Raw genomic sequence first — 13,002 nt, 5'->3', positions numbered from 1 at the left:
GTACGATATTCTACATCATCAAACATAGGGTCACCTTATTTTTTTTACACACACAGTACATTTCTCTTATGATTTTTCTGGTGATTTGCAAACCTGCCACCCAAATCCAGCAGTTTAATCCCTTATCACAAAACATTTCAAAATCGTAGGGCTGACACCAGCCCAGAACACGGCATCTGATTGAAACCCCACAGGCGTCAGTGGGTTTGGGGCCTGTCATTGCGTTGGGCAGGGTTTCAGACAACAGCCAGACCCAGTGTCCACCCTGATTCTGCAGATTGCCCCTTCTAAAGAGTTGACTCTGAAAGTTACTCGCTGCTGGCTCAGCTACATCCTGAACCTGCCCCCTGAGCAAGACTTGAAACCAACCCACACCCTCAAAGGTCCTAAAGCGACATAGTGTTTCCATCCTGGCCGAATGGGTTCTCGACTGAAACTGACTTTGATTTGACTTTGACAGTCATTTCATGAGAACTCAAAAGGCATTCTTGGTTCAGCCATAGCCAAAGAACTTGCAGAAAATCCTCAGATGAGGTCCTCCAAGTACAACCAAGAGAAGGTAAGAGCATTTGAAAAGCACCTTGATCCTAACATGGGATTAACAGATTCGCATTTTCACTTTGCATATACATGCATTTGAGGGGATATAAGTCAGGCAAGTAGGATTTTAGAAAATTCTAAGAACCACCTCGTTAGCAATCTTTAGTCTTACTGTGTCTTCAAAAGGATTTTTATTTTGGAGTCAGAATAACGGATATGAAGAGTAATGGGGAAACGAGGCTCTAGTCTTGTCTTTGCCACCAACTGGCAAGATTTCCTTCCCAGACCTAGCTGCTCCCTCCCTCCGAGGAGATGAGAGTGGGTCGTGATTGAAGATCCCTGTAAGCTCCACTCTTCCCTGAGACTAGTTGGTCAGCTGGCCTTTCTCCAATGGGGGAGTGAGGAACTCACATGCCAACCGTACCATCTGTCCAATGCGGTCCTTGGAACCTCCTGGACACAGTGGCATCTCTACATTTTAGCTGGGCTGTGGACCTCCTGTTTTTCTTCCGGAAATTTGAACAAGCCAATATAGTTTTTAGGCACCTGGAAGTGATCTGTTTTTGCTGGACACTTACAAACTAAGGGATGAAAGGATAATGAATAACTTTTTCGACTCTGGCCTCTTCTACTCTTGAGCCATTGAGAGCAAGCCATTGCAATTCAAACTTCCATCGAAATTAAAACATCAAGCCTTTTTTCCTGAAAAGTTGAGACCTGGGGCCTGGCCTCCAGATGCAGAGAACACACACATGCAGCTCCCCTCAGTGACTTGATGGGGCCACACGAAGGACATTGTTGACCAGCAGTGCATGACATGGGCTTCTCGAACAGTAACAGGGAAGACCATATGCCTTTTTTCTCTTACTCTGAAACACTAAAGACCATTATTTTTAGGGTGACTTAACTCGATTTTTACCGTTCATCCTCTGACACCAGTAAACATCCACGGAAAACATCTTAAAAAAAAAGATGGTTAAAAAAACCACTTAAACGTCGGTGCCTAATTAGCGGTAGGGACTTCTAAGCAGAAGGTCTGAGATTCAGAACGTGTCTAGCTTCTTCCACTGGTTCCTGCATCGTCACCTCTGAAGTGAGCAGCATGGTGGCGCATCACTGCCAGACTCTTCTGGAATCGGCTCTAACTCTGTGTGCACAATGTATCCTGCCCTAATGTCAGTCGCCTGCCTGTGCCACTCTGTGTCCTTACAGCTGTTGTGCGTCACAACCGCGGGTCCTAGAGCTGTCACTGAAAGGCCTCCGAGTGTGGGAACTGGTGGTGTAGATGCTCGGGGTCACTGAGATACCTTTTCCAGCTCTCTTGTTGCAGATAACTTTGATACAGCCTCCCTAGCCCTGCCAGAAGGGGACCAGTCCTCGGGGGGAGTTCCTAATCCAAGCCTCGGGGGCCCCTGACACTGGCCCTCTGGACTCCCAGCACAAGTCTTCCACGCCTTCTGTTTTCATAGCTCACATCCACGTCACCGGCATTGGACACATAGCCCGGAATCGCGATGAGCTGGGTCTGCTGCCCTGCACCCCCAACCCCCATCTTCACAGAGTTGCTTTGCAAAGCGTGGACATGAGCTTCCCCGAGGCCTTTAGGACTCCTAAGCCTCCATACTGAAACAAATCCTTTTTTCTGGGTTGGTTTTGTTTTGTTTTGTTTTGTTTTTGGCCTTGACTGTAGGACAGTAGAGGGAAGCTCTAGCCACTCTGTAAATTACAGAGGCACCCGATTTTGTACATCCTGGCCGTCTCTACTTCCCCAACGTGTCGTCTGTTGGAGGAGGTCTAGGGAGAGGGGCCCAGTAGTGGTGTTCTGAAGTCTTTGGCATGTTTTCTCTGTCCAAAGACCTTTGACTTCCAAAAAAAAAAAAAAAAATTAAGAGGAGTAGGAATTAAAACACGTTGGTCCTATTCTAGATACTAGCTCTTCCCTGTGGGTCAGTGGCACCTGTTAAATCTTCTGTTTGTAGCCTGAGATCATGTTGCCTCAAGTAACTCCTTTATGAGCCTTTCCCCCCTCCATTTCTGTTTTCACAGCTCCATGGTCTCTGTCAGCTAGCAGAGCATTTTCTGGAAGAAAGACAGCCCAGCCCTTGCCATGATGGGAGAATACAGCCATTACTATATGAAAGGGGGAATAATGTGGGGGAGAAATTACCTCTTTACAAAGAGCCAGATTGTCTCCTTATAACCGCCACTGTTTCACACAGAGTCATGGCGATCAAGTCTCTTTACCTTTTTTCTACATTTTGGAATCAGCTCATTGCACGATCAAAGATGATCCTTCCCTCTTTTTTTTTTTTTTTTCCTTCCTTCTCCCTTTTTCTCAGAAGATTCGGCAGTCTTATTTGGAGCATAAGATGAAGTTGTTCTGGAAAAAAAAAAAACAGTACAAGCACGTTGTGAAACTTTTTAATACGCAACTGGGGTGTGCAGAGAGAGCAGAGGACGGAACAAATGCAGAGCATGGGTTGCTGGTGCATGCGACCCATGCCTGTGTCTTACTTTTTGGAGTTTATTTCTGTGCTTCCTCCTGAACATGGTGTCCGATAATCTTGGAATTAACACTACTTATGGCAAAATCGGAAGCCGTCTGTGTCGTGTCTCACTCTGAAGCAGCTAGCAAGTTCTGCTTCCTTTATATCAAGCCTCGAACGAGCCCTTTCAGCCTGGGGTCTGACTTCATGACCTCATCGGAAACAAGCTACCCCTCAGTTGGGGTTTGATTTCCAGAGTCTGTTGGGCTCAACACAGATCAATGTTTGGCTGATCAAACAGGATGTAGTTGACCCAGTCCGTTCACATGGTGGCAGTGCCCTTGGGAATCTGACTAAAAATTAAGGAACAACTACAACAAATGCCTCAGGAATAAAACTTAACCCGGAAACTGAAAGACTTTCGATCTGGAAGTGGATGATTCAGAGTGATCCAGAATTCAGAGTGGGATGTTAAACTTGGGAAGTACAGGGTTTGTGAAGATCTGCACCTAATTCAGCAGCCACCGTCCTCACTCGAGGAGCCACCGTGCAGTCCAGACGGGGGCGGGTCTCCGCTACGTGTCCCCAGGGCTAGACAGGAGCCCCCGTCTGGTGGGAGGACCTGAGGAACAGGAAGGCGCTTTCACTCAGGAGCACAGTTTGGCCTGTCCAGCTGGAGAGCCCGGAATCCCTAGAAAAATTTTGCCTGGTGGTAGAAGAGAGGTCGATGCCTCCTCCTTGAAAATAGCTTAGACGCTCGCTGGCATCCGTCCAGTTTATCTACTGGGAGATCTTTACCTCAGATTGAGATGTTCTTAGAATGATACCACATTCACTTGCCAGGCGTTTTCCAATATAAACAAAATCACCTCAGCTTCAGATGCACAGCTGTGCTTGGCAACCCCGTATTTCGAGCTGTCTTTAGTCTGGGTACCGTTGAATACTTTTATACATTAAGCATTCATGGAGTGCTAAATAAATATGCTATTATTCAGAAGAGTCTGTTGTGTGATTTGTAATCACCGGCCACGTGTTTGCAGGGCCTTCATGTCCATTTGTCCTCGGGTTTCTAGCGCAGGTGGTTTCAGAACCCGAAGGCCATGTCCGATAACTAGAATTTGAGCCAGAAGCAAGCCGGACTTTCAATACAAGTTGTAGACAGCAGGCTGATTTTAATTATGAATGTAATTTTAAAAATGATTTCATTATTGGAACAAGAGGGCAAGGAGCAAAAATAACTAATTTTGCCTAAATTGTTGAAGCAGAATGCCAGTGTTTCCCAATCTAGTACATGGAATTTGAAGTCCAGGCTTATCTTGTTGAACTGTAAAAATAAATTGATCACTTGGTGATTTGATATATTAGATTTCTTCTTAGTTATGAATATGTAGGTATCCTGGTAACAAAATGGAGGCGTATAGTGAAAACTACTCATCTTTTCCCTCTCTAGTACCACCCTGTAAGGTAATCAGTGTTCACCGTGTGTCCTGTTTTTCTTTACCTTTCCCTCTACTCATACAAATACAAAGGGTTCATTTGTATATTTTTTATAAAATTTATAAAAGACATCAACAATGTATCATGGGCATCTTTCCAAGTCGATATTTATGAGTTTAACTCATTTTATTTTTTATCTTTTTATCATTTTATTTTATTTTGAGTAGGCTCCATGCCCAGCATGGAGCCCAATGCAGGGCCTGAACTCACAACCCCTGAGCTCAAGACCTGAGCCGAGATCAAGAGTCAGACACTTAACTGACTGAGCCCCCTCAGGCGCCCCAAATTTAACTCACTTTAATAGCTGCATGGTGTCCCAGAGGATGGATGTGCCCTAGAATATTCAAACATTGTCATAGTGGGAAACATCAAGGTTGTATTTTCTGGTTTTTCTTTTTCTTTCCCAATAATGGCATAATAGCAATCCTTAGTCACATAGCCTTATAGGTGTGTTTTTATTTTCATAGGATGGGTTCCTAAAAGTATGATTGCTACCTTGGAGGATATGCAGTTTTGATTTTAATAGATTTGCCAGATTATTTGCCCAAGACTTGTGACATTTTATTCTTGATGAGAGTACCTGTCTATACACAGCCTTGGCAGATACAGATAATATTAATCTTAATTTTTGCCGATAGGATAAGCAAAAAATGCTATCTCATTAGTACTTTAAATTTGCATTTTCCCGGGAAATTTTTATATGTTAACCATTTGCTTTTCCTCTTTTGAGAATTGCTCGTTTGACACTTTTGCTTATTTTTTCACGGGCTGATTGTTTTTCTCTTATCCGTTTATAAATCAGCATCTTATTAGGAATGTGTGTTTATCCTAGTATCTTATGGGTCTTTTGGCTTTACCATCGTTCTCATGGAAAATTTTATATTGTTATGCAGTACATTAGTATTTTCCCTTACCATGTCTGGGTTTTTTGTTTTTGTTTAAGATTTCCCCTACCCTCATCTTACAGAAAGATAAGCTGGCACATTTTCTTTATCTGTTTCTCTCTCTGTCAGATATTTGATTTGCCTTTCTTTGTTTAGTCTGATGTGAGGTATGGGTCTTCTCCCAGTTGGACATCCAGTCATGCCAGCACCATTTATGATCAAAACCATCCTCTGCCCACCGAATCGAAATCCCATGTTTATGTTATTTATTTCCTCTATATTCAGAGAAACTTTCCCAGGATGCCCTCATTTCTTTTTCTCCTGAGCTGGTTCTGCTTTAAAATACTCTAATGGGATTATTAGATTGCTGATATCACTTTGTAGACTCGGCCTTTCATATATTTTCTCTTATATTTCATATACTTCTTTCTTATATTTCATATATTTTCCTCTGTTCTTGAATTTTATTGTATTCTCAAGGCAGATGCTATCAAGCGTATAATTCTGTTTCCTGTCATAAATGTATAAACGTCTACTGTCCCTTGAGTGCAGTTATTCTCTTCATTTTATATTATGGAATATAATCGTAGGTCAGGGCACGTATTGGGGCAGAGCCAATACTTGTCCATCCCTTATTCTTGCTTAAATGGGTGAATGGGTCAGGACCTGACATTTGCCCAGGATCCATGTCTACAGGTTCTGCCTGGATCCGTACCCGCTTTTGATGACTGCTATTAAAATCTTAAACCAGAAGGGAGGCTCTTTCAGGTAAATTTATGTTACATATCAGAGACACAGAAGCTCAAATGGAATTCTGAGGAAGGAGAGGGCCCTCGTGGGTGAAATTCATCTGTGTCCATTTCCTCACCTGGAGAAACTGGAACGTGGGATCCAGCATTCTGGCCTAGTTTTGCTTGGCCATTGTCTCTTCTAGGGATGTCCTGTGGCTCTTCTTAATCTGCCCCTTTTTGCCACTGTCCTTTTACTAGGATAAACCATCTCTGGCCTCCTCGGACAGTCCTATCTTAATGTCACTGAGCCCTTGCAGGAAGAATGCTCTGCGTGCCCAGGGCTTCCCCCACTGCTCACAGCCCTGGCCCTCTAAAGAGGGGACCTCACTGGAGTTTCCCCATGTCTTCATTTTCTTTGAAAGGGAATTGAGGATAAAGCCTTAGTATTTACTTTCCACCCCCCCCCCCACTTATTCTCTGTGTAGCAGAAATTCCTCAAAGTCTGAGCCACGTAGATGATCTCTTCCTGTAGCTTCCACTGCTCACGCAGGATTTTTATGATTCTTACTGCTGGGATTTGGAAACGAAGATGCTTGTGTTCCAACTGCTGTCTTACCCTGTTTGTTTTATGTTTATTTTGAACATGAAATTCGAAAACGAAGTTCAGAAAAACACGGGTACCTGAGAGACAGAATACTTAACTAATTTCTTTCTCACTCGAGAGCTACAGTTCTCTTAGATTCGTTTCATGCGTAACAGTAAGAAATATTTTGAGAAAATTGCATTCCAGGTTAAGGGCATGCAATGAGCAAGGGCACAGAGACAGGACGTACAAGGAACAGAACTTCAGGTCGTTAGGCTTATGGTCCGAAAGCAGGGTGGGTGGAGGGAGTCCTAGGTGAGAAATCTCTCCATCACTGGGAAGGGCCTGGAGCTGGGCTTGATTCAGTTTTTCAGGAAGGAGCCCTTGCAAACACGTGATCGACATGACTGACCTTCTTTATGGATACGGATCTGCCGGTTGGGAAGGTAGCAGTTGTAATGTGACACATCCCAGAGGTAGTTAACTTCTGAATACTTTGAGTATGTACAAGAGCTCACATATCCTTGGATCAAAATAGACACCACCGCCAGGTATCCTGTATGATGAAGTAGGTGCTGTGGAAAACCCACACCGTTTGAAGACCGTTCTGTAACCAAACAAAGAGACCAGTGAATTCGGGAGATTCGATAACATTTTTAAAATAAAAGATAACTGCAGACACACGTGCATATATACATTTAAATTATAACAAAAGATAGATAAGGTAGACTAACAGTGAGCATAGGACATGGTCCTTGCTTCCAACTGCCCGTCATTCTCAAGTATGTGTTGCTACTTCCTAAGAGCAGATTATTGCATAAAAATAAGAGCAATGAAATACTGATAGTATTTTTAAAAATACGTGTTAAAATAATTTTTAAGAAGAAAGACCGTCAGTATTATTTTTTTAGATAGGCCTGGTATGCCTCACAGGACACCCAGGCGTTACAGAAAATCTGAGAAGGGCATGGTCAAACAGAGCTGGAGTTGAGTCCCAGATTTGCTGTTTACAATCCAAGTGACCTTGTCAAATTTTTCATCTAAAATAAGGGATGATAACTTACAGAGGTGGTTTTTTTTCTTTTTTGAAAATTAAATTAGATAATTTTCTTTGTTTTTTTAAAGATACATGGTACTTACTATGGAGTTATACACGTGGGTTTGTTTGTTTGTTTGTTTGTTTTTTTGGTGTGAAAATTATCCATTGTTACCATAGCTTTACATTCTGGGAGCAGATGGAAACATGCCTTACTTGGGTTGTCTTCAACATGGCCCCTGAGCACGTGGTGGCGGTGTCATCTGAGATGCCCTAAAAGAAAGAGGGTCTGGTTCGATGCTATAGGGAAACCAAATGCACTAGGCTTGTTGAAAGCTGGTATGTTTTGTGTGCAGTTGTACCTTCAAAACCATGGAAGCCATACTTCTGGGTGATTCAGGGCATTTTCGAGGCTCACCTTGACTCTATATATGTGTGATTTTTGTTTTACAGATTGAACCTTCGAGTCTAACATCTGTCTTTAGGAGGCAATCGCTAACACAGAACAGATCCTTAACCAGTAGTGGTACCTTGAAGGTTTTCCTGTATTTAATGAGTTTGCTGCCATACACCTGGCTATCTGCTTAACATTTCTTAATGTCCTTTATTTTTTATAGGATTTTTTTTTAAAGATTTTATTTATTTATTTGAGAGAGAGAGAATGAGAAATAGAGAGCATGAGAGGGAAGAGGGTCAGAGGGAGAAGCAGACTCCCTGCTGAGCAGGGAGCCCGATGTGGGACTCGATCCCGGGACTCCAGGATCATGACCTGAGCCGAAGGCAGTCGCTTAACCAACTGAGCCACCCAGGCGCCCTCTTAATGTCCTTTATAGAATACAGAGTCTTATTCTTCCTCGGACCAGAGAAAATGTAATACTTCATTTCTTTCTATGGTTCTTCAATTCAGGCTTTGTTTTGTAAATCCCCTTACCCGCCCCCACACACACACACGCACACGCACGCACGTCCCTGTTACAACATGGGGGGTGTTTAGTTCAGCAGCTTCTCTGATCTTAAACAACTTGCAGAGTTTTCTCAAACTGACTTCCTGTTCTAGCCAAGCAGACTGATCCGTTGAAATATGGTCTTTGGATATCTAAAGGCAGGAGGACTGGGAATTGGCTCTTACCACCGTGCTAGGTTTTTACAGAGTCCATAGGACTCCTGTTTATCATTTGATATATGGAATCACAGAGAAATTTAGGCAGTTGAAGGAAACACTTGAGCGGATGTAGAATTACTTTCATTAAATTATCAAGGAATGAGACGAAAACGAATTTTTAGACAAGATCTCCCTTTGAAGGGTGCCCGGAGTTTCTGCAAAGCCCTTGGTAGCTGGTCCTTTAAATGGACTGGTGAGAAAGTGGCCCACTTTGTTTCCGACCTTCCTTGGAATGGCCGGTTCGGAAATTGGAGATTTTTTTTTTTCTCCCTGCTTATACCTGACCTGATTTCATTCTCCTTCTGCATCTTCCACACCTGATTTTATACTGCATAACACACCGGGGAAAATACAAAAAAAACCCAACTCTTTCAATTAAAAAATTTTCTGAAATTCCTGATTTTTTTTTCAAAGAAGTCATCAGTGTCTTGGTTTTTTGTTTTTTTTGTTTTCACTCCAAAGAAGGGCTGTGGAGACAAAGGTGTGGCTTAAGTTCTGCTTCACTTAAACGTTTTCTGTTCAAATTGATCACAGAGCAACAGAAGGAAGCTTCGAGAACTAAGGACAAATAAACCCATAACCGAAGCTTATGAGAACTGATCCCAAAAGATCAGTAAATAAATATTTTAAACTTCCACTGACCTTATTAAAATACACTGCCAGAAATACTCTGTTTGAGCCATTCTCATAAATTAGTCATCTTCTTGCAAAACAGCTGGTGACAGTTTGCTATAGTGGAAAGAAATCAGAAGACTGGGAGATCTTGCCTTGGTTCCGTTCACAGGGAGGTTAAATGACATGCTAACGTGTCCCGGATGAGGAGGCCATGCATGAGAGGACTGAATCAGTTGATCAGTCTTTTTTTTTTTTTAAAGATTTCATTTATTTATTTGAGAGAGAGAATGAGAGAGAGAGAGAGAGAGAGCACATGAGAGGGGGGAGGGGCAGAGGGAGAAGCAGACTCCCTGCTGAGCGGGGAGCCCGATGTGGGACTCGATCCTGGGACTCCAGGATCATGCCCTGAGCCGAAGGCAGTTGCTTAACCAACTGAGCCACCCAGGCACCCCAGTTGATCAGTCTTTAAAAGACTCTCTCATGAGTCTGTGCTCGAAGTTAGAATCTGTAGGAAGAGCTTATCAAGAATGTTTGGGTGAGACTAGAAGCTTCGCCTCCCGCAGCATTGCAGGGTTTACTAAAGGGACTATTATGGTTCCCTCTCTGAGGGCAAATTATGTCCAAGTTCGGGATTCTGTTGCACATAGCGGATCACTATCTGGTTGGCTCAAGCAGAAAGGCCTTCAGCAGCTTGCGGGGTTGTTGGGAGGGCTGAAGAAGCAGACTCTAGGCTGAGTTTCCAGGAGCAACTCCCAAAGCCACAATACAGAACTGGCAGTCGGGGTGGGGGGAGTCTCAAAATCAGGACGCCAGCTGCCCGGCTGGAAAGCTACCCCCTTGGTTACCAACAGGAAATGCCCTGTGCCCTGCCCCCCTGCCCTTGACTCGGGTCCCGATCCAGGTCTTGTCCTCATCTTTCTGATGGGTAGAATCTAAATCTGAGCTCCTAGGTACAGGGGAGTCCTGAGATGACATCTTCCCAACCTCTGTGTCCCAAATGGGGGTTGAAATATACCCTCTGAGAAGCCAATCCATTGTATCCACCGTGGACAATATAGCTACACGTTTATGATAAATAACATTTGTATTTATTTATTTTTTTTTACAATATGCAGAGTCGAATTAAGATCCTTTTTGTTTAGAGCTAATGTCAAGTCCCTCTGTCTCTAAAAATACTATTACTGGCCATTCCCAAGGAAACGTCTCTGATAAAAATTGAGAGCAAGACCTGTATTATTTCCTGGAGAGGCAGACCTGATACAGAAAACAGGATTTGAAATTTGGGATCCTCCTTCCAGATTTGTCTTCTCCACCTTGGTTCTGTTTTCATCCGTGTCTCTTCCTCCACGCCCCCCCCCCCCATGGGACCATCCTCCACCTTTTCAATTGGATGTGCTCTTTACCACGCAGACCTGTGAACGAAGAGTCAGAGCCGCCCGAGGTCGAGGCTCCCGGCCGGTGGCATGGCGTCTACGTGAACAGAACGTCTCCAACACCTTCAGAATCCACGACCACCGTTAAGTCCCTCATCAAGTCATTTGACTTGGGACGGCCAGGTATTTCATCCTTCTGTCTCATGAGCAAAAGTCACATTCAGACAGTGGCCCCACGTATCAAGCCTGTTTCTACTCCCCACTGGCCCCGAGTGGATGCAACCACAAGGGCTCTGCCTGGATCGTTCCACATGGAGCCGGTGTGTCCAAGAGACCTGCCCACAGCCAACTGCACAGACTCAGTTGCACAGTTCCTCAGTTTCCTAGGAAATGAAGCCTCTGGTTGGCCCAGCTCATTCTCATGAGGCGCTGAGAGGGAAGTGGTAGTTACCTGAGTTTAATGGACACAGAGGCAGAAAAGGAACGGAAGAGGTGCAGAGAAAGAGGAGATTGTGTTACGTATGAGCCAGACTCCTCACTGTCTTTTTGTGTAGTTGGCTTGTCTCGTTGGACCCCCAGCCTTCCTCCCCTCCCCTGTTAGACCTTTCTCGGCGTGGTCTTGTGTGTGAACACCCGTCCTGATCTGTCATTCCTAATCTTGAACATTCGCAGCTTTTTCTAGAAACGTCTCTCTGGCCCACCGTTCACCTTCCTTCACTGTTAACTACATATATGAGAAAAAATGCATGTCTATACACACAAAAATGTAGTAAATAAGAGAAACCGAATACGCATCTGTCCAAAATAGCAATATATTTCTTCTCTCGAGCACAACAGTTATGCCTGTTGTATAGAGAGACTGGAGTCAAAGCTGATGCTAGGATGTACCTGGTTATCTTCGCTAAAATGGTTCGCAGCTCAGTTAGATTAAGATGAGACCACGAATATTAAAAGACGCGAAGGCCCAGTGACTACATTCAGCCCGTGAAGATGGGAAGTGAGTTAACAATAATGGTTTGTGCAAGAACTTTCCTGTTCCTTCTTGCCATAGATGCCTCCTCACATGTGTTTTCTTGTCCCCCGTGTGTCCCACCTCTAAGACCAACCCCCATTTAGTCGATACTTTTGTAGTAACAAATCAGGAGCTACGCTTTGCTATTTGGAACTGGAACAACATAGAAATGTTCCCATCTCTTTTCTTGGCAGGTGGAGCCGGACAGAATATTTCTGTCCATAAAGCCCCCAGAAGTCCCCTGAGTGGGATTCCCGTGAGGACCGCTCCCGCCGCTGCTGTCTCCCCAATGCAGGTATTTTGAGGGCCTTGGGTATGTGGGTGGTGGTCCAGGCCATGTGGAACCGTGATGCTGTCTAATGCTCAGGCAACAGAGGGGAAGCGAAAACCACTTGGTCTATTTTTTGAGGCACGTTGAACATCATTTTTAATAAGCGTAGAATAATAAACTTCTGTTAAAAATTACAATTTTGTGGGGTGCCTAGGTGGCTCAGTCGGTTGAGTATCTGCCTTCGGCTCAGGTCATGATCCCAGGGTCCTGGGATCAAGTCCCACGTCGGTCTCCCTGCTCAGCAGGGAGCCTGCTTCTCCCTCTACCTCTGCCCCTCCCCCCCACTGCTTGTGTTCTCTCTCTCTCAAATAAATAAATAAAATCTTTTTAAAAATTACAATTTTAGGGCACCTGGGTGGCTCAGTTGGTTAAGCGACTGCCTTCAGCTTAGGTCCTGATCCCGGAGTCCTGGGATTGAGCCCCACATCGGGCTCCCAGCTCAGCGGGGAGCCTGCTTCTCCCTCTGACCCTCCCCCCTCTCATGCTGTTTTTCTCTCGCTCGCTCTCTAATAAATAAATAAATAAAATCTTTTAAAAAATTAAAAAATTACAATTTTGAGGCTAAATAAAGGTGTGAGAGAGACACCATAAGTCTCATACGATTTGTTAAGGACATTTTGTCCCCCATAAGATACATTTAAAGTTTTCAGTTGAAGATTATAATTTTTACCAGAAGTCGATATTGAACTAGAAATTTTTCTCAAAGAAGTGTTTGGTTTGGTTTGGTTTGGTTTCCTAAAGCACCCCAGAGA

The 13,002-nt window shown here is 44.0% G+C and overlaps 1 protein-coding gene across 8 annotated transcripts in view; it reads left to right on the top strand.

Annotated features, from left to right (window-relative positions):
• The window catches only part of SPECC1 (sperm antigen with calponin homology and coiled-coil domains 1), a 270,576-nt gene that overhangs the window by 183,474 nt on the left and 74,100 nt on the right, over window positions 1-13,002 (top strand). For 7 of the 8 annotated variants that reach the window (XM_073881771.1, XM_025864041.2, XM_025864042.2 and 4 more), the window contains 2 exons: window positions 10,945-11,090; window positions 12,114-12,214. In XM_073881771.1, coding sequence (XP_073737872.1) covers window positions 10,945-11,090; window positions 12,114-12,214 — 247 coding nt within the window. Of the gene's footprint in view, window positions 1-2,586; window positions 4,024-10,944; window positions 11,091-12,113; window positions 12,215-13,002 lie in introns of those variants that run through there. The other variant, XM_025864043.2, reaches the window with a different exon arrangement.

The sequence above is a fragment of the Callorhinus ursinus genome, unplaced genomic scaffold (genome assembly GCF_003265705.2).
Source record: "Callorhinus ursinus isolate GAN/ISIS: 27379988/994484 unplaced genomic scaffold, GSC_fseal_2.0 scaffold43, whole genome shotgun sequence".
Lineage (NCBI taxonomy): Eukaryota > Metazoa > Chordata > Mammalia > Carnivora > Otariidae > Callorhinus > Callorhinus ursinus.
Note: the sequence above shows the minus strand (reverse complement) of the source record. Positions and strands in the feature narration are given on the sequence as shown.